The sequence below is a fragment of the Eucyclogobius newberryi genome, unplaced genomic scaffold (genome assembly GCF_026437365.1).
Source record: "Eucyclogobius newberryi isolate DKJ021-1_F unplaced genomic scaffold, fEucNew1.0.hap1 SCAF_13, whole genome shotgun sequence".
Taxonomy (NCBI): Eukaryota; Metazoa; Chordata; class Actinopteri; order Gobiiformes; family Gobiidae; genus Eucyclogobius; species Eucyclogobius newberryi.
The window spans coordinates 12,448,547-12,475,425 of record NW_027315757.1 but is presented as its reverse complement, the minus strand read 5'-3'; the positions used below and the strand labels follow the sequence as shown (position 1 = coordinate 12,475,425).

The 26,879-nt window shown below is 39.7% G+C and overlaps 1 protein-coding gene across 1 annotated transcript in view; it reads left to right on the top strand.

Annotated features, from left to right (window-relative positions):
* The first annotated feature begins 2,108 nt into the window (after positions 1-2,108).
* The window catches only part of LOC140358013 (protein shisa-8), a 91,701-nt gene continuing 66,930 nt past the window's right edge, over positions 2,109-26,879 (top strand). Inside the window, exon 1 of the mRNA XM_072442642.1 lies at positions 2,109-3,266. Coding sequence (XP_072298743.1) covers positions 2,695-3,266 — 572 coding nt within the window. The 5' untranslated portion in view covers positions 2,109-2,694. The remainder of the gene's footprint in view (positions 3,267-26,879) is intronic.

Here is a 26,879-nt window from a genome sequence, read left to right as displayed (position 1 = left end):
CACACACACACACACACACACACACACACACACACACACACACACACACACACACACACACACACACACACACACACACACACACACACACACACACACACACACACACACACACACACACACACACACACACACACACACACACACACACACACACACACACACACACACACACACCATTCTTGCTTTGGGTCCCATATCTGTCTGTGCTCTCCATCTATCTCTCTCTCCTCCTTCCTTCCTCATTTTCTAATTCCTCTTTCACTCAGCTCTTCCTTTCTGTCTTGCAGTGTTTATCTCGCCTTCCCTCCCCCTCCCTCTCTTCCCCTGTCTCCTAAATCAGAGCTCATAGACTGCAGAGGCACACGTGTTGGCACGCACACAAAGATTGAAAAGTGCGGCAAAGCAACGGCAGTAAAAGCAAGCCTCATTCACACACAGGAAGGAAGTGATGTCATCAAGGAGGTGTTTAATCGAAAAATATCTAGGTTATTTTTCAAGATAAGCTTTTTATTGTGATCACGCACCAAATCTTTGACCGTATCAACTAAAACATGAATTGATGGCAGAAAACTTTGCAGTAATTGTGGTTAAAAGAAGACAAAAGCAAATGTTCACTAGTGGCCAATATATAGTATTACAATAACACAATACAATTTTACTTTTTTGTAAACATTATGCAAATCTTAAATATTAGACAAAAAACAGAAAACTAAAACAGATAAAACATACAGACAATATAAGGATAGGATTAAAAAATGCAAACAGAAAAGAAGAACGTGAGAAAGAGATTGAAAAATAAAACAATGGAAAAGCAGTATCCGTGACATATGAGGTATAAAGAGAAAGAACTGGCCGCATTTGTTGAAGGTGAGAGAGGGAAAGAGAGAGAGGGAGTGGAGCGTGCGGCGGAGGGAGGAGTGAAAGTGCGCCTCAGTGGATGTGTGTGCGAGACGCTGTCATTGAGTCCTGCACAGACTAGCAGCAGCAGTGAGAGGAGCAGACAGCAGGACCCACGCTACGGAGCAAACACTGGATTTACTCAGAGGAACCACGGCAACGCGCTGACGGAATAACTGACGCCTGTTTGGACCACAAGCAGAGCACCAGTGAAAACACATACATATGATATATATATAAAACTCCTATACATATATATCAAATTATGCCTGTTTTCAGAGAAGCTGCAGCCGGACAAGGACTAACTGTCAGCAAAACAAATTTGGGGGATTAATATGCAGCTTTTTCCTGAAACTGTTGCATATTAATGCACTAAGGTTTCTGTCTTCTGCTTTTAAAAAAAAAGGTCAGATTTGACGAGAGAAACCAAGTCTTCTTTGCTGCAGTCCTTTATTTCCAGAGGGGCTTCTTTTGAAAACAGGATATTTCCCCCGTGTGCCGCTGCGCTGTCGCATCTCCACTTGTCTCTGTCTTCCAAATGAGCTGGAGCAGTGCACATGTAGAGCCCACAGACTTCTGATCTCAGTTCATATCTCTGTGAGGTAAGCTTGGACAAAACAGGAACATTTGTATCACCAAGTAACAAAAGAAAAGAAAGCTGCTAAAGATCCGTTGTGTGGGACCCTCCGCTCTGGTAAAGTCTCTTAGAGAGTCTGAGAAGGCAGAACAGCAACAGCAGTCAGATCTGAGCGTTTCCAGCAGCCCCCCCGTCCTGCGCTGTAGCACTCAGATTAGAGTGAGTGACAGAGCTGTGGTCCCGGGCCGCTCTGGACTGCACACAGAACACAGGAGTGTGAGCAACAGCTGCAGGAGAGTCCAGGGACAGCGCAGAGCAGTCGAGGTGTGAGCGCAGGCACGTGAGAGCCAGAGCAGGTTGACTACACGCACTTTACAAACACAACTGTGCACAGCCGTGCGGACACTGGACTACTGTTGATACCGCTGACACAGAGAGAGAATCTGGGACTATACTTCTGAAACAAAGGAATGCGAGAGCACTGAGGAGGTGAAAAAATGAACTGAAAGAAAGTGAGAGTTGGAGGATGATAGGTTAAACTCAGAGGAGCCAAAATTTGAGTTTTTGGAAGTATTAACTCATCCAGCTCTCATCTAATTTAAGAGTTGTTCTATTATTCTGTGAAAGACTAAGATTTTTATTTTTGTACTTTTGCTGGCAGGAATCCACTGTGGTTCCCTTTACGGATTATTGACTTATACTCTTTTACCCGGATGTCTTCAGGAAAGTTAATTCATATGTAACCAACCCTCTTAACTGGATTTCTGGTTTTGGACCTGTCTGCACCCGCCTCTGCCGTCTGTGGATGACATATGGCTTTATAAAAGGTGACACTTTCTCAGTATTGCAGTGTTTGTTTACAGCCGATCCCATGCGCACACGCCCCCACACTGTAGCGACCCGGTGCATGTGAGAGCTGCACCCTGGGGACACATTTCTCCCCATTAAGAACATGCTGAGAGCCAGATTGATTTCTTTGACTCTTTGGTCTGTTTCCTCATGACAGTTACAGTCCGCAGCTAGAACACCTCCAAAGGCAAAGGACTGCATTGACTTCTAATGGAACAAGAGAAGCCCCATTGAAAAGACCTGTACTCCTTTGGCTTATGAGTGAGATTCTTGTACTTTTGTACTCTGGGACAATCTAGTTAGAAGCTCTTTATCGAAATTTTTTTGGGGCATTTTGACGTCCAAACACAGCAAACAAACCACAGTCGATGAAGTCCATTATGGCTCCTAACAAAAGCTCAGTGCTGGTGAGTCTCAGCTTGGCTGCTATGCTCGGGTTGACCTCTTTTGGGGGACTTGGTCAGAGGTCCAGAGGGGCACTGGCCCAGGCCATGCCTGATAACCAAACAGAGAGCTCACAGCTGAAAGATGCGGCTGTGCCCACTCCTACAGCAGAAACTGAGGACCAGACTGCTCCCACCAGCACCAACCGCTGCTGGGGCTACTACGACGTCATGGGCCAGTGGGACCCTCCATTCAACTGTAACTCAGGCATGTACAGCTTCTGCTGTGGCTCCTGCTTCTACCGCTTCTGCTGCCAGTTCAAGGTGCACAGTCTGGACCAGACGTCCTGTTCCAACTATGACACCCCGGTGTGGGCCAACACGGGCCGCCCCGCCCCACCTGTCACAGAGGTGCAGGAGGAGCCCTACCGAGACCGCACACACATGATCGTCTACATCATCTGTGGAGTGGTGGCCATCATGGTGTTGGTGGGAATATTTACCAAACTGGGCCTGGAGAAGAGCCAGGGAGGACGGACAGACATGACCAACTCCAGGTAAGAATGTCTTAAGTTTGGCACTCTTCTGAAAGTCTACCATTTTCATATGCAGGTATACACTGTAAATACTAAATACAGAGGCCTTTAAATGCAATAAATCACATTCATGCAACAAAATAAAGCTACATTTCCTGAAAGTCCTGAAAGCCTTATTTGTGCAAGAATACCAAGGCATTTAGGTAACTATCTATTTGTACACATAACCATATTGATTATATTGTGTCATTTCATAGCAGCTCTCACACCTGTTGTGTTTAGCACATGCCTGAGTGTATCTCTCCATGCTGTATGTAAGAAGGGTAACCCCAGATATGCTAATGGCCGTGAAGTTGTTCTGCTCTGATGCTGAGCAATAGCTTGGGACTGGGACTGGGACTGGGACTGGGACTGTGGAGGTCCAGCAGGAGAGGAGATTTAAGCGCTATCAGGTGTAGGGCTATTTCAACCACGGTACTTTTTGGACTTTAAGCCGTTACTTTTTTCCCCACACTTTGAACCCTGCGTTGCATAAAATGATGTGTCTAATTTAAAAGGGGGCAATGCAGGAAGTGCAAGCGATTGACACACTGGAGAAGAAGATGTCAGTGGACAGTGGTTACTGTCCAGGGAACATGTTCTGTTTTCTATATTTTAAGCTTCAAAACGCTGTGTTTTATTACAATCAGACTCATATTCACAGATAAATTAGTCTAATGAGGAAGTGAATCTAGACAATATATGGTGGTCTGCAGTTTAGAATCTGCCGCATTGAAATGAGACTTTCTTGGCCTGAACTGCCTCACGTGTCAAAAGACAACCTGTGCATCACTATCATGGAACATTATTTCTGTGTAAATATCTCATGTTACAACGTAACACACAGTCGCTAAGCACAAGCTCAGGAGCAGATAAACCAGATGTGAAGACAAAGACACAGGTTAATCAGCTCACACAGAGTCATCAAGGACAGAAGGGACAGCAGGGGAAGCGCAGATGCTCAGACAATGTTCTTTGTATGTTAGAATTCAAAATGCTGTGTGTTTTATTACAATCCAACTCATATTCCCTGAGAAATTAGTCTAACTAATCCCTGGTTCTAAAGACGCATCACTACCATGTGTAAATAGCTCATGTTACAACGTGGGCACGAGCAGGTTTATTGACAGGTGAGGCCTGTATAGGTACGATTTCTATTTTCTTCATACATTTTGTATGCACTGCTTTTATTCAGGAGCGCTGTATTGCGCGAAAAGTACGGTATACATAATATCATAATGATAAAGAATTGTCGGTGTGAATGCGTTATGCTTTAGATATAATTTGATGTGACATTTTTACTGCAGCTGCATCAAATTGTCTGTGACAGACGATTGGCTCACTGGTTAATATGCAGTTTGACCTGAGCTCAAACTGAAATATTTGTAAATGATATTCACTTAAATTGTGACTCAGTAGTAATCCCTGATAAACAACACAGCTTCAATCTCCAATAGTCTTCTTGCATTTTTACCACAATCTTGTTTGGCTCCAAGAGTCATTTTGGTGCTAATTGAATTAAGTAATTTCCTTGCAGATCAATAAACTCTAAAAAGTAGTTAGGGTAAAGCAATTAAAACATTGCTCATGGTAGCTGTAGCGGAGAGCTTTTAGTTTCAATGACAAATTAAAGGTATACTAAGTATCTTTTCTGCCACAGTAAGGCATTAAACTATCCATCTTGTACTTGAAATATTGACAAATTTGCATGGACTCGCTTCGCCACAGACCAGTTGTATCCATGGAGAAGCTTAACAAAACCAAAAATGACATAGTGTACCTTCAAACATTAGTTTACTATTGCATTCTTAAAGCATTACCTTTGGTTATTAGAGAAATGTAGCTTGAGTTGACTGATGATACTGAGGTGCAACAATATTTGATATAATAGTGAATCGTTCGATACGGGTGCCACGATTCAATACACGTGTTTGCTCGATACGCATGTGTTGTCCAATGAGCGCTTTTAGTTTTGAAAGGAAACGGTAAAGCTAAGACATTTATTTGTAATATAATATCATTTCACTGATCTGAAAGAAAAGAGGAGAGTTGTGTGTGTGTTATGCTTATGTCTGTCTCTGCTGCTGAAGACAAGGGAGACGCATACACTGACATGAGAGAGAGTCAGGAGGGTTACATTATATTTAGAAATAAATCATTAAATGCACAACATGGAAAGGTCTGATACTGTATCTCTCCCACCAGCTCATATTAACTATATTATAAAAGTGTTCCACAGGTTCAAAGTTTAGAGTTGTAAATCATTGAACATTCATCCCAGCAGTCATGCTGCAGTTTATTGAAATGTTATGTTTAAAGTATACATCATTGGTGTTCAAAAACATTTTCTAATTACCATAAATATCATGAAACATTTTTGTTTTTATTTTGAGCCCGACAGTTTTTTTAGACAGGAAAGACGGGGTGAAATGGGGGATGAGAGAGAAGGGGGAAATCGTCAGAGTGGGGATTCAAACTCACAACACGTATGCCGGCTGCGCTGGCATACGTGTGCTGTGCCTTAAATCAAATCAAATCAAATCAAATCAAATCAATTTATTTTTGTAAGGCCCAAAATCACAACAACAGTTGCCTCTGAGGGCCACACTTGACCACCGGGCAGCACTGAACTTTTTTATTTTAAATCAAATCAATATAGTGACCCATGTATCGAGATACGTATCGAATCTGTGTCCCATAGCCACGGCAGGGGTTTGTTTGAGCACTAACTTTGACCTTCCATGGAACAAAAACACTAAATCAGACAGGTACATAAATAAGCAACAGAGAGGAGGAGGAGTGGTGTTCTTGCGTCAGAGCTGAGGTGAAAGCTCATGAGAGACTGTAGACAGGCGACAGAGGCGAGACACATGAGCCGAGTGCGGTGGTGAGAGGACAGGCAGCAAAGAGGAAGGAAAGACAAGGTTTAAGGACAGTGGTGTTGGAGTTTGCCATAATGTTGTCAAGTCAATACATAGGCAAAATAATAAAATATGGTATGTAAAACTAGTATCCTTGTTTCCAAAAAGCCGCAGTTGAAAGATAAATACTGAAAATTTTGTTGTGGAGGAGTAAAATTTTGTACGAAATATGCCATTTCACAAGTTTTTAGAGTTCAAATATAACATACAATTGTAAACAGTTATTGATCTGATATTGCTCGGCTTGATAATAGAAACGTGTCCCTTGACTTCCTGCACAAGTCTGCAGAACTGATAAGCCTGATCAAACCAGGAGCAAACCAGAACAACCATGAACAGGTCAAACTCCACCTTAATCTTTCTTTGTCATGGTTTGAAATCTGGATACACCAATGATGTGTTACAAAAAGTTTCAATCATAACCACAAAGCAAATTCGTGACTGAGAAAAAACACAAACTAATTTATTTTCATTCACTCACAAGTGAATGTTGTTCAACAGAAATTATGAGCTAAAATTAAATTTGTCCAGTATGTTATCAATTGCATTTTCTCATCCAGCAGTGGCTCTATAAGTTTTTCAGTCACGACCCCTATTCTAACAACTGTTGGCATTAACTGACCCCCAAACACATAGACCACCCGCAAAGTCATAAAGTAGCCTTCACTAGCAAGGACCACGCCACAACAAATATATATATGCAAAATATTGTTTATTATAATAATAAATGTGAAAAGAAAGGTGAGAAGGTGATGAGGCTGGATGCGGAGACTTAGGATGGGGGCTCCGTCTCAGGCGGTCGTTTCAGCCGAAATATTGGGTGGGGTCGAGATTGCAGAGACAAACGGTGATGTTTGCCTGGGCGGGTAGAAATAGGTTGCTGGGGAAAAGGGCGTTAGCTAGGAGGCGTGGCTAGCTGAGTGAAGGGGTTGAGGCTTGGACCTGCTCCCGAACCCAAGTTAATGACATGTCATCAACTATACTTATTTCTAATGATTGATATCATTTTCAGGCAGGCTTTTAGCTAGGATTTGAAAACACCCCGTCCAACCGGGGGCTTAAAATTTTTTATATGTGTTTCGCGATCTTTTTTCAACGCTCATATTGACTTTCCATACTCTCGCGCCGCCTGCGCCTCTCGGCCGCGCGGATCACATTCTGCCGCTTAGGAGCTGTTTTACGTGGTATTTGGCCGGGGAGGTTCGGCAAACGTGGAGCTTCGGCATTTTCCAGACCACGGCTCGGCAGCCAATCAGAGCAAAGCACACACACTTTGTCGACCAATCAGCGCGCAGCATGCAAATTTTCACTTGTAAACAGTCAACTGTCATGGCGCGGCCCACGTTGGACTATCGTCAAACACTTCCCGGCCCGATTTAAAAACTTTTCAAAAATGTATTAATAAAAATTACACCTTCCTTGCCCTCGAAAATGTCCGTCCACATGTCGAGATACCCCGTCCAAAAGACGGGAAGACGGCCCTCTGGCTAAAAGCCTGTTTTCAGGGCATAGGCCCAGATAAAGGAATTTTGTAAGACAGCAAACAGGAACATTCATCAACATTTACCACTGCCTTATACAAGATTGTTGCATACATTTTCAATATTCCCCACATCATTTGTGGACCCCCTGAAATAATTTCCCCTATAGGGGACCTCACCTGCAGGTTGAAAACCACTGATCTATTGTATAGTAATAGTTTAAAATAGCACCTGCTGTTTCATAAAGGCCCACTGGTAATTTGTATTTGACGTAAAATTGTAACATTATGAATGTTTAACAAAAATGATGCTTAGCTTAAGCAAATCAATACCAGCAGCTCATAATTGAAGTCTGCAATTTGATCGCTGGAACGAGTCTTATACAAAACTGCTCTTTTTCTCCTGCCTGTAAGTGAGCAACGTTTCTGCTCAACAAATAAATAAATCCACATGGGCATTTAGGTGGTAATGTTGTGTAACCGTGGGGGTCGCAAACTCTCAAAAGACACACATGTCATGTACACACACAGCACATGCATACCTCTCATTATACACCACTCTGCTCCTCTGCTCCCACGAGGCCGCTACAGCTTTTGTTTTCCTCTCTCCGTCTGTCTACCGCGGCATGCTCCTCGTCTGCCGCATCTACCGCAATGAAAAATGTATTTTAGTCTTTGATACATGATTCAGTGAGGGGAATTAGAGGCTTTAATTAATGTGTCTTGAACTCATAATAAGAGGGAAGAGGAGTGCAAAGGAAGAAAATGTGGCTTGTATTAAATCTTACGTATTAAAGAGACTCAAACGGAACGGAAAACAACACTGCTTTCTCTGATTATACCACGAATCCCATATAAATTTTGCATATTATTATTAAATGTAATACAGTCAGGCATTTATTCAAAGCACAGTGCAAAGTGTATTAATTCAAAAGCAATAGAAGAATATACAGCCGGCAGCGTAAACAAACAAGGCGTCAAGTGCCAAAGCATAAATTACATTAAAAACCAGATTCATCTTAAATGCGTGATGAAACTTAAATAAAAGAGTATTATGGAGCCAGCCCTCCAACAAGTTCTTTGGAACACAATGGCAAGTATCCAGTGTATAGACCAATAAGGGAACAAAATCAAATTTTAGTATGACAATTATTAAAACAGCACGATAGTCATATCCATATTTGGTCTTCATTTGTTTGATTCATTCACATTGTCTATGAGATCACCATTCCTATAGCATGTTAACAGCATTAAAGATAACATATTTGTGCTTTTGTCTGCTAATTAGTATGACACCTGTAGATCTCAGCGTTGCCGGGAATTATAGTTATAATAATATCAAACGAACCTGGGGCCCTGTGTAAAAACAGCCTCCCCTAGTGTTATTTCTGTAGTCACAACACACAGATTGGAAAACAAAATGCGAGGCAGGCTGCCCAATCTGAGAGATTTGATTCATATTCCCTGTGAAAACATAACGCACAGTCCCACCAAAACAAAATTTCAGATCCTTATGTAACAAATCATTCATAATTAATAATTGTATTTCTTCTTATAATTTTGATTTTATGTTTTTAACTGAAATAAGGCTTGACACAAACAATGGAAATTTAGTTCTAATAGAATCTGCTCCACCCAACTTTAAGTTTGAATCTGAAACAAAAAGGGTGGAGGTCTGTGCAGTTTTTAGAGATGAAAATTGTGTTTTGGGGTGTTTTCATCTATTGAGTTTAAAATCCTTTAAAATGGAGCTAAAACAGTCTCCATCCATTCTCTTCATTGTTTGATACAAGCCTCCCCAGCACTGCCAAAGTTTGTTTGATGTATTTTCTGGGATGCTTTCAGTTGTATGCACAGACTTTGATGGTTTGGTTATTACAGGTGATTTCAATGTTCATGTTGATAATATTTGTGACAGAAACGCTAAAAATCTTGATGCTGTTCTGAAATTCTGCTGTTCTCAAATTTCAGGGCATTAAAAATTGTATAAATTCCATAATGCAAAGAAATAACCCTAAAACCACAGAGACACTTTGCACCAGTAACTGACAAAACTGTCCAGGAGATCATCACCAGTCTGAGTTCATCTACATGCTGCCTCGATGTGTTACCCACCAGATTTCAAAAGTCTGTGCTGAACAGTTTGTTAGTATCACTCACTAGCTGTGGTTGGATGTCCAAAGTTGTTTGGAGGGTCTGCTTTAGGGTCTGGTTCCAGATCTGAATCCTATGTGTAAAAAAAAGAAACATTCAAAGCAGTGTGTGTGTACCGGGGATCGATGAAAACAGGTATAGCTGGGGCAATGGCATCTTGAATACAGGAGAATAAAGATTAGTCAAACATGCATGAATCATTTTGATTGTCGATTTAGCATAATGTCTCCATTAAAAACGTGGAGGATCTTCCTGGATTGCCACAAGATGTCGTAGCGGACAAGGATTTTAAGAGTTCAAGTGGGATACAGACAAACATGCATTATTCAAGTGAACAAGACAAGACATTTTTGATGAGGTAAAGTCTGTTTAACTTTAACTTAACAATCAGCTGGAATGTTGCTACCAGGAATTTCACTAGAAATACTTTCACAGCTTTGAAAATAATACAAAACTTAGAAGCTGACTTTCTTTGTTATCCCTGTTCTCAGCTTACAAGCTAAAACAGCACAAAATAGCACAACTTACCTGTCACAAATAAAAATAAACACCAGTAGTGAACTTCTCACACCCTCTCCCTATCATTCCCTATTGTACTATTGTAGCACTTATCATAAGTTATTCAGCTAAGCAGCCATGTGTTCAAGGGCACAGCAGATTGAATGACCCACTGGGGATCTGTACTGCCGTTTCATTCCGCACTCTGCTCCTTTACTCTATTGTACGCTGTGTTTACATTTGCTTTATTTGTCGGGCCAAAGGTGTGCTTTTCATCAAGGCATCTGACAAACGTTTAGAGGCTATACATAAACGCATGCAGTTTTAGGAAATCAGCAACAATTGAAATTAAATGACAAATTGGATTAATGGCAGAAAGCTTTGTAGTCGACATTGAAGATTTCTTTTTTGTCTATTAGTGCCTATGTGAAATGAATATGCAATAGGATTTGAATGGCGTGACCAAAAAAGAGCAGCATCCTGGATTCAAAGAACTGAAATAGAACTTCAAATAAAAAACGAATTAAGGTAATGAACTCTTAAGGCTTCTGTTAGCGTTTCTGAATAAGCTAACAAGCAAGATCATTTTTAGCAACGTAGCATTAACTTTATCCTCCGTACCTAATCTGAAATCAAAACATCCACTTTCTTTGATCCTGGGATTCCAAAAAGCTGCAATTATTTTAGTCTTTTATCAATCCATGCGCACTCAAAAAGACGAATAATAACAAGAAAGAGGTAATTTAGCGTTTCAGTGTTATGCAGCTAAAATCTGGAACAGCCTGTCCAGACGATGTGAGACAGGTTCAAATCTAGGCTGAAAACAATTTAGTTTATTTTGTTTGTGCATATAACTTAAAGGGATTTTGATTTGCACTCTTATCTTTTATGTCTTAATCTATTTTGTGATTTGAATGCGTTTTTTCCTGTTGTCTGAAGCACTTTGAATTGAATTGTGCTCCACAAAGTCTGTCTCTTAGCTCTTCAAAACAAACCACTTTTTTGATTTTGCATGGCTCATCCATCTTGACTTTGGTCCACAATCCCTCTGCAGTTTTGGAATTTTGGGTTCTTGGTGTCCTTAAATCATTGGCAGTTGAACCATTAGAACTCCACACCACGCTTCAGTGCGGTAAAGTCAACAAAGTTAGACCACTGCACCCCCAAAGTTTCTCCCTTTTCTCACTTCAGAGCAGCTTTGAGTTGCCTCTTCTACCTCAGAAGTAATGGAGCTAATCCTTGACCTAATCTCTCAATTTAAAGGGAAGATTTGCTGCACGTCTAGGGTTTTATTTAATTTTTTTCAACTTTTTTCTTTCTTTCATTATCATAAGACAGTTGAGTCACATACAAAAACATTTCACGTTGAGAGATCCAGGTTTCTAAGGTGAGTTGTCCTAGGCGGATTTTCCACCCAGAGACAGCAGGGGGAGATGATGGACCCTTCAAACGCCCCAAAAATACATATCTAACCATTACAGGGACTTACAAAGACGTTCAATAAAGTTAAAATATGACTTAGTTCTGCTTTATACAACCATTACGTACGGTACAGTAGGTATTTAAATATGTGTAACTTGTCTCTAGCTCTCACAAATCCTTTGATATGTTGTTAATATCCACATGCATTCATTTTTCCACATGCAAGAGCTTTCTTCAGAGATTGAAGTGAAACTGGGGTAGACCACCCAAGCACAGTCAGTCAGAGCGCTGCTTTTGACTCTTGCTTCCGGCTTGACAAGAAATAAAAAACATTATTATTACGTTGCTCCTGCCTAATTTTTGTCTTTTTTTGGTCGCTTTTACAATTTTGTTTATACAAACATAAACAGAAACAGAAAATGTACTACATTACCCAAACATTGTTTTGTTTGTTCAATAAAAGCATATCTTATCTTAATTCAGAAATGTGTAAAAGGCGACAGAGACATTCTTTGTATGAAGTGCTGAAGGGGAGCTGAGGTCTTCCATAGAGTGCTCACTTGGCATTTTGAGCCTTTTAACGAGCGACCCCCCTTTCATTCATATTTGCTTTACAGTTCCAAGTAAGTTTACATTATCCCCTTGTAATGATGTGAAGATCTGTTTTATTGCAGCCCAATTTTAAACACTTTGTGGTTACCATTTACATTTTTTTTTAGATTGGATTAAACTTGCATAAAACACAACTTCATGTAGGTCTTTGATGAAGGAACTAAGAAAGCGTTTATATAGGGTTTCATATATAAATAGATTAAATATAAATAAATAAATAGTAAAAAGAAATGCACCCCCTTAAAAGAACATGGGTGGGCTGTGCCAAAACAAGAAGGCTTACGCAACTAACTAACTAACTAACTACAAAATAATTATATCACTGACTGGGTAGACTAAAGAACATCAGAATTAGATTCAGTAATTTGCTCAATTACTGAGGTACGGAAGTTGGAATACAGTTGCCTCAGTATCTTTCTGTTTTTATTAAGACATTTTTTTGGCTCATCACGCTTGTGTTCAATCTTGTGCTTGCATCATCTATCGCCCACACTCATTTAAAACATTATTCTGAGCCAAAACATCTTAAAAACAAGTCATGCTTCCCCCTCATTGTCCCACTTCACTTCCTCTGTCAAACATTCTCAGCTTTTCCCTTTTTATTACTGCCGTACACTAAAAAGACAAGTTAAACTTACTTAAATGAACTGTTTCAAGTGGTAACACTCAGTGAAATGATTTTCTTTCACATTAACATGACACGCATTAGATCTAATGGGTGCTTTTACTCAGATTCAGTCATTTAATGAAAGCGATTTCTCATATCTAATGTAGTGTAGTCGCAACTGAAAAAATATGGCTGACTTGATGAGATGAACGTACGTTCTTAATGCTTATCGCTTCAAGAATACACTTTTAGGTTGGGTATGAAGGATTTTTACTGCACATTTCTTTAAATAACCTAAAACCTGGTTGTGCTATGTTGTTAAATAGAGCTATTGTTATGTTTAACTGATACATGTTTGAGTAATCCTGCCAATTCAGTTCATTGCCATCTCCAGAGCTCATAACAGTTGGTTTGTCATTATATCATGTCATTACATTACATAGGTTCTCCTCTGTTTTTTAGTCCATTCAGTGTTAACTAGCTCATTTTGATCATCAGATATAAACTTATATTAAACAAACTAGCACTTTAGCCTCATTTAAACTGCTCCACCAGTAAATGGTCAGTCGTCACATCCTCTGCTGTAAAACCTTTTTTTGAATGCACAGAAATTTGTGTACATTTACAGCCATTGTGGTTACATATTTTGACCATTGTAATCCAGGATCATTTCAGGATTCTTACTTCTTATCTAACTGTGATCCTTCTTTGCCCTCCGTTTGCCCATGTAGCACACAGCCTTTAAACTGTGCACTTTGGACAGTGTCTTTGGGAACATGGCGTCCAGCAGGGCCTCCATTTTCACTCCACTGATCCTGGTAATGATCTTGTCCCAGTGAAGATTGACGCAGACCCCAAGTCGCTGTGACAGAAAATCAACTGCTTATATGTAGCTGTTTGCTGGAGCGCGCTCTGTGGCAGGCATAGCTATCTCTGTCAGGGAGCCACGTCTGGTTGTCCTGCTCTCAGCTCCTACAGTATATGCATACATACTGCTTTTTTATCAATCTGGGCTTCATCTGTATTCATTGCGGATTTTGCAGCATTTTGACTTTGTTATTACTTTGCCATCCACACTCCGGCCTGTTGATTTCTTCTTTTCTAATGTGTTTCTCTCAGTGGAGACATAAGTCAAGAATGCCACTCAAATTGTATCCGTAAAATCCTAATTCTGCCAAGATACCCTGTTGTTTTGGTTTCTCTGGATGTTTTCAGATGTGTACACCAATTATAACTCGCTGCACATTTTCACTGTCATAGAAAACAATAATAGCCCAATAAACATTTATTGACCTTTTACTGGAGAGTGACGTCACTGTCAAGCCGTTTGTCGTCTTTGCAGAGTCCAGCCATTATCTGACCTTTTCACAATAAAGCACTTTAAATAGCAAATTAATGAAATTCTGTTAGGAATACACCTAAGTCTAACCCAAATTGTGCAATAATATATTGTCAAAAATAAACATTTGCAGAGAAAAAAATGTCAAAATCACTAACTAGTAGGCAATCCCTGCGAGGCGTGTGGAACCCAAACTGCACTCACTACAAGGGCACGGAATATCATTCAAAACAATTTATACAGAGAGTACTAGGAAACTGTGTATTTGTATGTAAAAAGGCCGATTAAACTCATGATTAACTCCCATATCTTCAGAAAACTCATTCCATAGCTTCTCCACCATATAAATCCATATAAATCTAAATAACATTGTTAGTTGACCAATACAAATTCTAAAGAACCATCGACCAATTAATCGACAAAATGCTGACAGCCCTAGTGCACTGTTTATACATTTGGGGCATGAGTGGCTTAGTGATTAGACTGTTCGGCCATTATTTCGGAAAGTTGGTGGTTCATACTCTTGTCTTTGAGCAAGAGTTTTCAACTAGTTCGTTTGGGTTCACAATTCAGCTGAATCGCTTTTCCCTAACTTTTCCCTATCAGCACTGACTGTAACAATGTTTTCTTTTGAAAATTTAGAAAATTCATTCGGTCTTCTTTTTCAAATACATTTCACCTTTTCTTGTAATAAGACAGTGGTATCCAAGCGATAGTCTGTTTTCTTTTATAGTTTAAAGTTTCAAACAATTTATCCTTATTTAAGTACAATGTCTTATGTTTCACTTGATCTCAAAACTCCATCATATCTTCAGCAGCCGCTCCGTGCAGCCATTAAACACAAAAACAGCCATCTCCAGATTCCATTTATCTTTGCCTACATCCATAGCAGCAGCCACCGCAGTGCTTTCTTAACATGTTTTTATCACAGTTCTCATCATTTTCATACAAATAATTACATCATTCATTCTGAAAGACTGGGATCCCGCAACAGAACTTAAAAATAATACTTTAAAACCTCTTCTTCATCTTTGCCCGGCTCATTTATCAACTTCGGGATGCTTTTTGTGACACAATTTGCCGACACAAGTTTTATAGAACAATAGAAAAGCAGGCAGAGGAGGGATGGCAGGCTACACAAAGCCAATGCTCTGTCATGGTGAGAGCAAAGCTGACAGAAGTTCTCACCTTTTGGGCTGGAAGTGGGGTAATTCATCTTCTCCAGAGAGCTCTGGAGAATAAGATGAGACCGAGGATAGAACATATAAAATATATATATATATATAACTTTTTGAATAAGATCAATGCCGCAGTCATCATTCATTTCACATTATAGGCTACAGAAACCATATGGTGGTCATAATGAATCATTTAATTGAAATTTAAAAATATTAAAATGCATACAAGCCATGCTGTAATGCTGTAATGCTGCTCTAATTCTCAATGTCCGTCCATAGACTTTTAATAGCCATAATACAGCATGAACAAAGACTAAATTAATAAGGAACAAAAAATTAAGTGACTACTTAATTAAATCTAATTCTTAACTCTTTAATTAAGTAGTTACTAAGTTATTAGTGCTGCCAATATTATTAAAATGAAATAAACAGTTAATATACCATAAAATCCAGGTTCATAAGGTCCATAAAATACCAACAATATAGCAATTCTGTACAATATTTTCTTTAGAGAGGGCTGTGTTTGTCTGCTGAGGTTTCCAGCGTTGTCCATTGACCTCGGAGTCACAGGTTCAATCCATTATTTTCATGTGAAATTGCCCCAAGAGCCAGTGATATTGATGTGTAAAAAGAAGGCCAATAGCATTCTTTAAGTAAATCAGCTTTAATGGTAATCTAAGCCTTGTACAACGATAATGTCAATGTACATACACAGGTGGCCAGATTTGTATTTCAGTTTTAAATTATATTGTCTCTCTAGACATGAAGCGCTTATAAATGTCTTGTATTCCTATAATTGCATCACATTCTTATGATTGCATCACATTTCAGCAAGAAGAATATAGAGTAGCTATCGGCTGTGTTTGCCTGGTATAAGCTTGTTTGGCTACAGCTAATTGGAACCTTACCTGCTGTAATGGTGGTGATGGTGCTATATGATTGATGAGACCTCACGGCATCAGGGCCTTTACAGTCGATAAAACACTTTTCTTTTCTGTCCTCTAAGCTCCATCAGTCCCCTCTCTACGCACAGGGACCATATTTAACAAGAACCACTGTCAAGAGCAACAAAGGGAAAGGGGGAGGTGGTTTAAAGCTGGTTAAAATGTGGTTTCAAGGTCAGTGGAGACGCCGCAGTTTCCTCTCTTTTAGATGTACACATAGTATACAATGTGTTTCACCATCAAAATAAATCTAGAGTCGTGTTTTAATTTCATTTATATTTGAGGTTTTTAGCATCATTTTAGCATACCAAACCCCCCCCCCCACCAGTGTTGCTACTGGGGGTAAAAAATATTGTACGTAGTTTGGGCAAAAGCTATTTTATATGTAAAATGGATTTTCTTGAGACAAAATAGATAACACGGGCATTTCTGCATCTACTAATAAAGTGTTTTATGTCTTGTCAACCTGGAAATAAGAGCTTAAGCTGAAAGGTGGTCAACCCGAGTCTCATTTCAACGTCTGAAAAACAGCTGAGTGCGCGTCCAAAAATGAATGCATGTGGATATTAACAATGTAAAATTTGGGGTTTGTGAGAACTAGGACACAGATTTAAAAAAAAATATTCCGGTTTTGCTCAGGTATTTAATCAGGTACCCCAGCTTTAATTTTAGAATATTTCCAAATGAAGGTTTTTCATTTAAGTGACAAATCTATGTAACCATCAGCCCTCTGTGTGGAGAAAGGGAAGGGGGAAGGTCAGTGGAAAATATAGCTTCATTTTTCAGGCGTTTGGTCGCTTCACACCGGGTGTACAGAGACTCTAACGCGGTCCATAAGACTTAGAAAATTATACCTATCAATGCGCCCTGTGAAAATGACCTTGCAGCACTGCGGGCGTGGGTCCGGGAGCCACGCACGCTGGTGTCAAAAAGATTCCGCAAGAAGTCTATTTTTGCTGAACACTGCAGCAATTTGGAGCAGTTTTCTGGTAAGAAGACGAGCGCAAAATCCTGTGAATCTGCTCAAATGCATACACTTGAATTGGTGTAACAGGCAGTCTGCAAGTACGTTTTTTCTACTTTCAATGGCTCAAGTCTTTCATCAGCTAAATTTTGGTCCAAATATAGAAATAAAGGATCAATTTGGGTCACATTTCAGATGCCGAAAACACAAAACCCACACAAATTTCAACAACAAAAAAAGTCTGACGTGGATTATTTGGATTAATGTTATTAGACCCTTGCATTATGTCAATAACTGCTAACAACAGTCAGTTTTGTGCATTATTGAAAGCGCTCCTCCATATTTTTAAAGTCCTTTTGCCTTCAACCTGCCTCCATTCAAGCCTCTACTACTTTATAGAACTGCTTCACTCTTCAAAGCACACGTAACTCGAGTCCATGCGCCCTCTGCCGTTGTTTTCTGGTCATTGACATTTGTTTGATGTTTGATGGTGATCTGGGTCACTGGTCAAATGTTTTGGCGGGGGTCCAGTTTCTCTTGGTGCTTTCGTTTGTATTGCTGTTGCACTGACCAGGACCATGTGTGCCATTAGCCATTGTGAATTTGCTTATTGCCTCATATCACATTTAATGCTTCCCACTTAGAGCCAGCACTAGTCACTCGTTACCGAAAAGGTTTGGACGCCTCCGATCTGCTATGGACACATGCCCGGCTCTCTAATACCCTACTGTCAACTCTTTCCAATGTTTATCTCAGTCAGCTATTCACAATTATTCCAATGAGATGAGTGCAATCACAAATATAATTCAGGTTTGAAGCAGTTTACAATGTGGAAATCCGCTGTTGACGTAATTAATTAGAATTACCTTTGCCATTTATTGCATGTTGACATAATAGTTTTTTAACAGTAGTTTATCCCACACTATTCATTATGTGTGGAGTCAAAATTGGCAGTGAAACAAGCGTCGATATGGGCAGCCTAATTATACCATTGCTGCACCAACGCTTCAAAGCCGGGGTGACATAACATTGATGCTGTTTGTGAGAACCTAGAAAAATAAGTATTTACGCCACCATAGAACCAGAAAAAGCATGAGGAAAGAGATCTTTGACTCTCTGCCCTTGAGCCAGCATTGAAAACAAAATAATATTCCCTGTGGGCAGCCGTGAAATAACACTGAGTGAATTGAAAATGACAGGGGAAGTAAGATTTCTCATTCCAGAGTGACAGTCATGATGGTCAAAACACAACTTACCTGATGCAGGCACTCCTTCCTTTCCCAAGCTATCTTTTAGCCCATCTATCACCTCTTTTGCCTGTTTTACAATCTCCCTGGTGTAATGTATCTCACAGTGCGGTCCCTTGCTGCTCCACAACCCTGCGTTTATTGCCGAGCTGGAAATCATTCATTTTTAAACCTAGCTGAAACGTGTCCACTCTGGAGGTTTGAGCCTTTTCACACGCTTCTCCGCTCAAACCAATTAACGGTAACCCTGCTATTGTTTGAATGTGTTGTGGTAGACACTATGAGATGATATCGCTCACCAAAACACAGCCTTTGTGTGCGTTGTGGCATAAATAATAAAACAAAAGTATCCTAGAGAGGGAAGCAGTTAACAGATAATGGGGTGCTTCGCTCTTTCTGAAAGTGGAGCATGAAGACACAAACACGGTTACATAACGTGAGACGAGAGATGAGTGAGTGAGAGGGAGGGAGGAAGTGAGAGGGGAAGAGAGAGAGGAGGGGGGCAGCTCTGGGGACAGTCACGGGAGAGCCAAACACAAAAAGAGGAAGATTGGTATCATTCCAGAATCGTATATATAAATAGTCCACAGTGATGGCAGAATTAGAAGGCTGTATATTCTGCATTATTTAAGTTGTTTACACCAGTGTTAATTTTGTTAAATATAATATTTTGTTCCCGGCTGATCCGTTTGAGTCCACACTACTTTTGAAGGGGAGCAGCAAGCATTTTCTGACAAAACCATTTTCAAGTGTAACGTTGGGTATGATGCTACACATTAATTTAGCCAAAAACTGTATTGAGTTAATATTGAAGCATGTCAATTGGCTGATGTGATTGGATAAAACCCAAAGGACATTCCAGATTGATCATGAACATACATTATTTTCATTGTGCTACTCATATTAACCTGGTGTAAGCCAGGTTAATATTTTGGGTGATGACTAAATAACAACTAAAAGGTACTGATATTTTTGGATGACTTATAAAGACTTGAACTCATCCGCAAGAACTTCTCACCCATCTAGAGAAAGCCTAGAAGTTCTGTCCATATAAAAAAACTGAACAGAATTGATGACAAAGGGCAGCCCTGGAGGAGACCAACATGCACTGGAAATAGGTCTGACTTACTGGCGGCAATGCAAACACAGCTCCTTCTCCGGTCATACAGGGACCGGACAGTCCTGAGCTGAGCATGACACCATGAGGGACACGTCCAATGCCTTCTCGTTCCTACCCTCACCTATCGCCCTGAACTTTGAGTAATGACTGAAAGGACAAGATTGCGGACACAAGCAGAGTTTCCTCTGCTGGGCATTCCCTTAGTGATCGGGTGAGGAGCGCAGCTACACAAGAGGAGCTTCGGGAGTAGAACTGTGTATGTAAAATAATTGAGGGCACAATTAATGGCAGCGCTTGTGGCAACTTCCAGAATATGGTGAATATAAGACAGATAATCATCATTAATAGAATTAGAACACTTGTAATCCAATCCTGGTACCAACCAACCACATTCAAGCTATTCTTCTAGATGCACTCTCGCTCCCCTCCATCCCCTTGTTGTTACAGTTTAAGGTGCAACCCTCCTCTTCCTCCTCCTCCTCCTTCTCCTCCTCTTCCTCCTCCAACGTAGCAGTAGAATCATCAGTCACCTCAGACTCTTCCTAATTCATCATTTAGACCTGGGAGTGTAAGGCGTCACCAATACACTGATTGGACAGATCGATGGATTAGGGAAATATCTCAGCAAACACATTGAAGTTTTATATTTCTGTTTTATGGCGTAAAAATTGCTATTTTACTGCCAGCAAATTGAGTTGGCCCGAGTTTTTGTCAGTAATAGACCATAAAAACTCCTCAAATAGCAAAGCCAATTTGATTACATAAAATTGCTTAAAACAACCACGTCTCTTCTTTGTGCTCCTGCGACAAAGTGTAAGCCATTGCTATTCTGTCCATAGAGCCCTGTGTTCCATCTCTTACCCCCGGTACAAATGAGTGTGATAAATCCTAGGAGAACGGCTGTGGACTGCCTGCTGAATACATAGAGACTGCAGCCTGTGAGTGCCAGTAAATGGAGCACATTTTAGCTGGCGTACTGAGGGAAAAGTCAAATAACAACTCATTTGATGTATGCAGAAATGTTTTGAGAGGTAATTGACATGCCTCAGCTTTATAGGATAGATTGGGGCGTAACACACTGTTTACCGTTCTTTCTTGTTTCTGTGGCATTAGAAGCACTCAAACACTCACTTCAAGGGGAGCAGACTGCATCCTGCACTTCTGAGAGCAAAACAACAGACTGTGGAGGCATGCAGCTTTTTTCACTGCTCTTTTAGCTATAGAGTGCAGTGTGATGCTATAATCCTAATTTTGTACGAAAAAGCCACAATTTATTTACACTTCATCATTACTATCATATATCACAATGAGTTGCATGTTATTACAGGTTGTGTTAAACAGTGTGTTACATTAGAGTTACACGTAAGTACATTGTGTTTGAGTTACATTATATTTTAGGTTGTTTAACAGTGTTTTAAGATTGGGAGTGTCTGCAGAGCCGCGGAGCGCGGCCGAAACTGCCATGTTATTTTTGTCCGGCCGCGCGCCGCGGCTCCTGAAACTGCGCCGCTATTTGACCGCGTTTTAGCGCCGTTTTAGACCGCGCCGGGTTAAGGTTAGGGTTAGGGTTAGGGTTAGCCATGAGGCTATAAGGGAAATGCTGCGGTCCCTGAAACTGCGCGGCTATTTGACCGCGCCGCGGCTCTCCAGCCACGGCCTTTAAGATTACACATGTAGTTGCAGAGTTGTACAAATAAAAGGTACAAGGTATCCGATGTAGTAAATAAAAAAGTATTTCAGTTTTTAATTAACCATGCACATTGCATTGGCCTGTCACAAAATTCACTATACCAACTTATTGTTCAATAAATGATTGATGGAACAATATATTTTATTGTGTGTATTGCAGGACATGTGTTATTTTTTTGCAACAATAACATGGTTGCAATTTAGCTTTTATGATTCATTATTGATAATAACTCCATAATAATAACTAACTCCAAAAGGGTTTCATTCTGCTATTTATTTATTTATTTATTTATTTATTTGTTTGTTTGTTTGTTTATTTATGTATTTATTGCAGCTCATATTTATTGTACATTTGTACATTTATAGATTAAAAGAAAAATCTAGGATTATTTTGTCAGTGGCAAAAATATTTTTCTATATAATTTATCATCTACAGTATATATTCCTCAACAATATATCACACTTTGTTATCATGACAACATGATGCTTTGCTGTTTCTGTTGTTTTATCTCGATTTCCCAGTCTGATGTTTGTCTTCCCTTGTCCAACCACCTCTGCCTATCCCATTAAGTGATGAGCATCTCAACATGAGCCACGCGAATATCTCCAGTCATTAAGTGGATTTATGGTCTTCTTTTCAGAGAACTATTCCGAGCCAAGTCCAATCAATGTTCCTTCTTACTTTGTGTAGGAGTCCACACGTGTCTGCAGTATAACCCTTTAATACCATTGACCAGCCATTTATTTACCACAGAACGTCAGGGTCCTAAATGGAAGTAGCTAAAGGTTTAAAATTATGATTACTGAGCTTTGTTTATTATAACAGTAAAGCCATCAAACCTGAATTACAGTGCATCTGGAATGTAATTCACAGCGCTTCACTTTTCTCCACATTTTGTTATGTTACAGCCTTATTCCAAAAAGGATTAAATTCATTATTTGCCTCAAAGTTCTACAAAAATACCCCATAATGACAACAAATAATTCTATCAAGAAGGTTGATAGAATTATTTGCAAATGTATTCAAAATAAAAACACAAAAAAGCACTTGTACATAAGTATTTACAGCGTTTGCTGTGACACTCAAAAGCTCAGGTTCATACTTTTTCCACTGATCATCCTTGAGATGATTGGCCTCCGCCTGTGGTAAATTCAGTTGATTGGAAATTGTCCGTCCTTCATTGTGGAGCTCCCCGCGGGTTCTACTCTTTCCCAAACAGGTTTCCTTGCAGAGAAGGAGGGTCTAAGGACAGAGGACCTTGAGACATTTGTCTGACATTGCTAAGTCCCTATGAACATTGTTTATCTGTTTTTCTCTGCCGTCCCTCATGCGTTACAAAAATAAATTGAATTGGACATGATTTGGAAAAGCACACACCTGTCTATATAAGGTCCTACATTGAACAGGGTCAGAGCACAAACCAAGACATGAAGTCCAAGGAATTGTCTGTAGAACTCAGATAGGATTGTATTATGGCACAGATCTGGGGAATGGGACAGCGACATTTCTGAGGAATTGAAGGCTTCTATAAGCACAGTGGCCTCCATCATGTGGCTTTTTTTGTTTTTAAATTTGCAAATAATTCAAACAAGCTTCTTTCACATCATCATTATGGGGTATTGTTTGCAGAATTGTTAGGCAAATAATGAATTTAATCAATTTTGCAATAAGACTGTAAAATAACAATATGTGGAATAAGGGGCGAATAATACTCTTCAGATGCACTGTATAAACATTTTGAAAATGTCTTTCAGAATGCCAGCCTGCAGCATAGCACGAAGAATAAAATGACCCCAATTCCACTGGGCCTGACTGTGTGTGTTTGCATAATACATACAATACATATGGAAGGCCATGCATTACTCACACTCACACTATTGTAGAAAAGGGACTTAGGCTAAATTGGAAGGTGCCGTTTGAGGCCAGAGAGCTTTATTTAACTCTAGACCTCTATTTATTAAAACTGATTTGCACATATTGCTGGTTCCCACATAAAAAAAATGCAGGCAACATGAATGCAGGTAAAATCAGCTTACGGTAGTCTTTAGACACATACACATACATACACACACAGCAGTTCTTACCAGGTCAACCACTTCTCTGACTGAGAACCTAACACAAGGGACTTAAGACCAAAAATTGACACGTTGTCATGGTAAATAAAGTTGATTTTAGAGCCTCGCTGGCACTTCTGAAACTACTGCTGTGATATTATAATGAGAACAATGTATTAACACTTCCCATGTGAACACCAGTCAAATGTTCAGAACTGGGTATTGTTTGTTTGTTTGTTTGCTTGGGACTGTGCATATTAATGAACATACATGATATATATGCTGCGAACACACCAGATTATAGCCATAGGCTAATTGCTATCCGTTGTCCCACATTCATTCTCACAACACTTTCATTAGTACATAAAATTGAACGTTTAAATGTTTCAGTTGTGCTCAGTTACATTTTTCAGTAGTTTTCAGACACCATACTTTTAGTCCTATTTAAAAATATTACATTGTGTACTCTACTCACTGTGAGTAAGTCTAAAAGTTTTATTTTGATGATTATATAATTAGGGATGCAACAGTATCGAAAACATTGCCAAAACATAATTGTTTGCTCTTGGTATTAAATGGCATGAATTTGGGTCAAAAATACTAGTTATGAGTACGCTTCAGTGTCGTTGTTGTTGTTGTTGTTGTTGTTGGGGGGGACGACAGAGACCGTATGTGTTTTGTGCTATACAGAGAAAGAGAGAGAGAAAGAGTGAGCATCTGTTGCTGTTGTGTTACTTTTAATGGCAGCCAACTGAAAAGGTGCATTTACCGGACCTATTGTAGTTGTATGTCTTCAAAGTATGTGTTTTACGCTATACCATTAAAAAAGAGAGAGGGAGAAAGAGGGAGGGAAAGAGGAAGAGAGAGAAATAAAGAGAATATAAAAAATTCTTCGTCGATCCTTTGCGCCACGTCACAATCAGAGCCGCTGTTTGAACCGATTGGTTGTTTTCAGATTCTAGAATGTGATGATGTCATACTCCTAGATGGGGGGCATGAGCCAGAATCCTTTATCGATTACTTATTGTACTATCACAAAAATTGCATTTTAACAATATTAATTATAGCTGCCCCCATTTGCATTAAAAGTTATTGGCCAGTAGAATGCAAGTAAAAGTGATGTCATCTGAAACCCAGCAATAAGATTGCATACTACAGACGTTAACAACAACAACAACAACAACAACAACAGCCGCACTGAGATGCAACAAAGGGATTAGCAAGGAAAGCCGAGCAGAGACTGTGCAAAACTTTCGCCAAAGACAACAAGCGGTTAAGAAGAAAAATACATGACAATCGTAGCTGCTGAAGTACAGCGAGGCACTCATGGATCTATCAAAATACTCTGGGAAATTTTAACTCTGAGAGGACTCGTTTGAGGACTCGTTTGAGGACTCGTTTGCCAAAATGACTGAATGCAAATCTCACAATATGAGATGTATGAGGTATGAACATCACAGTACAATATTTATTGCGATATTGTGGGAAGGCTCACAGTATCATTGAAGGGCCCACAATATTAAGGTTTTGCTTACAAAAATATTAGTTCAAGCATACAAGTCATATTATCCTTCATCATTCTTATTCATAGGTTACATCCCTATTGATAATATAAAACTATTTTTAACATTTGTGTTTCTTGCAGTCTGAATGTGTCAGTTTTTCTCTTTCTTGTGCTCAGCATTATTTAATGTTTTGTCCTTCCAATCACATTACCTTCGACCCCAAAATCAGAGAGTTGGTCCTCGCAAATTAGTAGTGTAGTAGTGAGTTCCCCAAACATTTTAGTATTCTTTCTTCTACTCAGTATTAATTTATACTGAAGTAATTCTATTCTTGATTGATTCTAATCTACCTACCTCTTGTTGTACAGCAAGAGATTTCTTTATAAAATTTACAGTGAGCAGCTCTTATTTATGCTATTAAATGTATTTTAAATTGTATTTTTCTCATTTAGTATCATAATAACATTGACTTCTATAACAAAAATGCAGGCTCTTAGGGGCGAAAAAATATTGCTCCATTCAATATGGTTTAATTCAATGTCTAACAATGTAGACGTGGACATCAATTTGAGAGTTAAAACCAATTGTGGCCCATTCATGTCAATGGTCGAAGTCATGAATACAAAGGTACATTATTCAAATATTGTATAAAAACATTCCACACTGAGAAAAACAGTTTTCAGAACGTTACCCTTGAGTGCCCACCCTTGAACACAAAGCCAGTGGAAGAGGCTTGAGGAGGACTGTTGTGGAAACGTTACAATTGTGTGAGTGCGACTATGTGTCAGTGTGAGAGTGAATCAGAGGGCAGTTTGTCATGCTGCAGCTCCACAGGCCTGATCTGAACTGACAGGTGAAGCTAAGCGCGGCTAAACAGCACACGTAACTCAGGGAGGTAGCACAGATAAGTAGCAACCAACAGTGTAAGGCAGTGTGTGAAGAGAGCGGTGGCGAGCATGAGAAATGGAGCGGCGGGTGTGGGGCCTCGGCGTGAAAGAGTTGAAAAGTTGGAGACACGCTGGTGAAAGTTCTTTTTCTGGTTTAAAGTCTTTGGTAATATATTATTCAGGATCTTAAAATGACTCTGGGCTTGGAATATCCTGTAGTGCAACTTCATTTCATGTATGCGTCTTGGGGAAACCAGCAGACGGTGCCAGGACTGCATCTGCTGGCTCACCACAAAGGGAAGTCATTGGTATAAATTGAAAAACATGGGCAGTTAGTGGTATGATTGCTCAACTTTGGAGAATAGTCTTTTTGAGTCCACTCATCAAAAAAGGCCTGGTGAAGGTGTATGGACTTTTAAAACATGGAGGAGCTTCATGGATTACGACATGCTGACATAGCACAGTGAGCGGTGATTGTTTTTAGCTTTAGATTTAAATACCCTAACCTTAACTTCAGCAGGTACCCCATTTTCCGGACTATAATATACTCGCACCAGCCAAAAAATGCATAATAGAGAAGAAGAAGAAGTCACATTTTTGGGGGGAATTTATTTGATATATATCCAAGACCAAGAAGAGACATCTTGAAATGCAATTTAAAATAATAACAGATTAGAGAACATGGTGACAAGGTGTACGTATGCTAACGCTAACACCTTCAGCTACATGACGCACAGACAGCGAACAGTCATAAGTGTCTGGTATGTTAACGTAACATATTAACAGTTATTCAGATAACTATAGCATAAAGAACATGCTAACATGTTTACCAAAGCATCAGTTTTACCCCAAATCACTAAATCCATTGAATTCTTCTTCCTCGGTGTCACTTCTAAACAACTACGCAAACTCTGGAGGTAGAGGAAGTGCAGATTCATCTTCTGCGTCGCTTAGAGCCTAGAGCGCCCTCTTG